General features: G+C 60.9%; 1 protein-coding gene across 1 annotated transcript in view; it reads right to left on the bottom strand.

Annotated features, from left to right (window-relative positions):
- LOC104289681 (IgGFc-binding protein-like) overlaps positions 1–2,248 on the bottom strand; it is a 26,399-nt gene that overhangs the window by 6,026 nt on the left and 18,125 nt on the right. The window contains exons 13-14 of the mRNA XM_009888668.1: positions 1,777–2,052; positions 1,473–1,702 (exon numbers count right to left, since the gene is read on the bottom strand). Coding sequence (XP_009886970.1) covers positions 1,473–1,702; positions 1,777–2,052 — 506 coding nt within the window. The remainder of the gene's footprint in view (positions 1–1,472; positions 1,703–1,776; positions 2,053–2,248) is intronic.

The raw sequence follows: 2,248 nt of genomic DNA, 5'->3' as shown, positions 1-2,248 counted from the left end.
AGGTGGCCGGGCAGGCGTTGCCACAGGCTTCGTAGTGGCTGTTCGCGGGACAGGGTAAGGCTGTGGGGTGGGAGAGGAGGGGGGAAATTAGAGGGGGAGGACGCGGCGGCGAAGCGGTCATGCGACGAGCGCTTTGCGTGCAACGTCCCCGGGATGGATAGCGCGGCGTGCGAAGGCACCGAGCCCTTTGCATGCAACGTGCCGGGCGTGGATCTTGCACCACGCGAAATGTGTTGAGCACGTTGCGTGCAAGGTCCCGGGGGTGGGATATTGCACGCTGTGAATGCGCCGAGCGCTCTGCATGCAACGTCCCAGGGATGGATCTTGCACCATGCGAATGCACTGAGCGCTCTGCATGGAATGTCCCAGGAATGGATGTCGCACCACGCGAAATGCGTTGAGCACGTTGCGTGCAAGGTCCTGGGAGGGGGATATTGCACCCTGTGAATGCACCGAGCGCTCTGCATGCAACATCCCGGGGATGGATCTTGCACTGCCTTCATGAACCAAGAGCTTTACATGCAACGTCCCGGGGATGGATATCGCACCGTGCCAATGCATTGAGCGCTCTGCATGGAATGTCCCAGGAATGGATGTCGCACCACGCGAAATGCGTTGAGCACGTTGCGTGCAAGGTCCTGGGGGTGGGATATTGCACGCTGTGAATGCACCGAGCGCTCTGCATGCAACATCCCGGGGATGGATCTTGCACTGCCTTCATGAACCAAGAGCTTTACATGCAACGTCCCGGGGATGGATATCGCACCGTGTGAATGCACTGAGCGCTCTGCGTGGAATGTCCCAGGAATGGATGTCGCACCACGCGAAATGCGTTGAGCACGCTGCATGCAGCATCCTGGGGATGGATCTTGCACCGTGCAAATACACTGAGCGCTCTGCATGGAATGTCCCAGGAATGGATGTCGCACCACGCGAAATGCGTTGAGCACGCTGCATGCAGCATCCTGGGGATGGATCTTGCACCGTGCAAATACACTGAGCGCTCTGCATGGAATGTCCCAGGAATGGATGTCGCACCACGCGAAATGCGTTGAGCACGCTGCATGCAGCATCCTGGGGATGGATCTTGCACCGTGCAAATACACTGAGCGCTCTGCCTGGAATGTCCCAGGAATGGATGTTGCACCATGAGAAATGCGTTGAGCACGTTGCGTGCAAGGTCCCGGGGGTGGGATATTGCACCCATGAATGCGTTGAGCACGTTGCATGCAACACCCCAAGGATGGGATATTGTACTCTGTGAATGCACCGAGCGCGCTGCATGCAGTGTGCCGGGGATGGACACTACTCCCTGCAAACGCGACGTCCCGGAGCTGCTTATTCCCCTGCGCCAATACCGCCGAGCGCTCCGCACGCATCGCCCCACGCTAGACTTTCCCCTTTCTTTGCAAAAACCGCCCCGGCGCCACGTCCCACCGCGGGGGAAAACCCGTGGCTTACGGCAACCCGACGGCGTCCTCCAGTCGTGCACCACGGCCCCGTGCTTCTTGCAGGTGGACGCGTACGACTCCAGCACCTGGCAGAGGATCTTCTTCGCCCCGTCGCTCATGCAGACGTCGTAGAGGCAGTTGCGGTAGAAATCCTGTGGCTTGACCACCTCGTGGCAAGCCTTGAAGGGTCCCTGGAAGGTTTTTTTGATGAGCCCGCAGTACTGGTTGCCCCCGTAGAGCTCTTTTTTCTCCTCCTCGCACACAGGGCAGTTGCCTTCGCAATAATCCCAACAAAACGGATCGTCGTCTTCGGGGACTTTCCAACCTTCCGCCCAGGCCACCACGGCGGCCACGGTATCGCCGTCGTCGCCGCTCTGGGGGACATCATCTTCGGGCTTGAGGTGTGGTGGTGGAAGCCCCGGCAGAGGCCGCAGGTGTGTTTGTAGTAGCTGCTGGGGAGGTCGATGAGCAGATGCCACGTCCAATCGTACGTCACCCGCAGCCCAAAATCCGTCTCCAGCACGGCGCTGAGCCCGCTCTGGAAGACCCGCACCTTGCCGTCCTCCAGGCTCACCGGGAGCAGCGTCAGCACGCCGTTCACCTGCGGGTGGGTAACACACCACACGTGGGCTCGGGGCATGCAGCCACCTCGCTGCGGCCACGCAATTGCCCCCGCTGCGGCGCGCGATCGCTTCTGTGGCCATTGCTCCCCGCAGTGGGCAACCACCTTACGGCGGCACGCAACGCCTCCGCTGTTGGCCACCGCAGCGTGCCGTTGGGGCGTCGCCGCAGCAGGC

This window comes from Charadrius vociferus, unplaced genomic scaffold, assembly GCF_000708025.1.
Source record: "Charadrius vociferus isolate BGI_N301 unplaced genomic scaffold, ASM70802v2 scaffold497, whole genome shotgun sequence".
Lineage (NCBI taxonomy): Eukaryota > Metazoa > Chordata > Aves > Charadriiformes > Charadriidae > Charadrius > Charadrius vociferus.
Note: the sequence above shows the minus strand (reverse complement) of the source record. Positions and strands in the feature narration are given on the sequence as shown.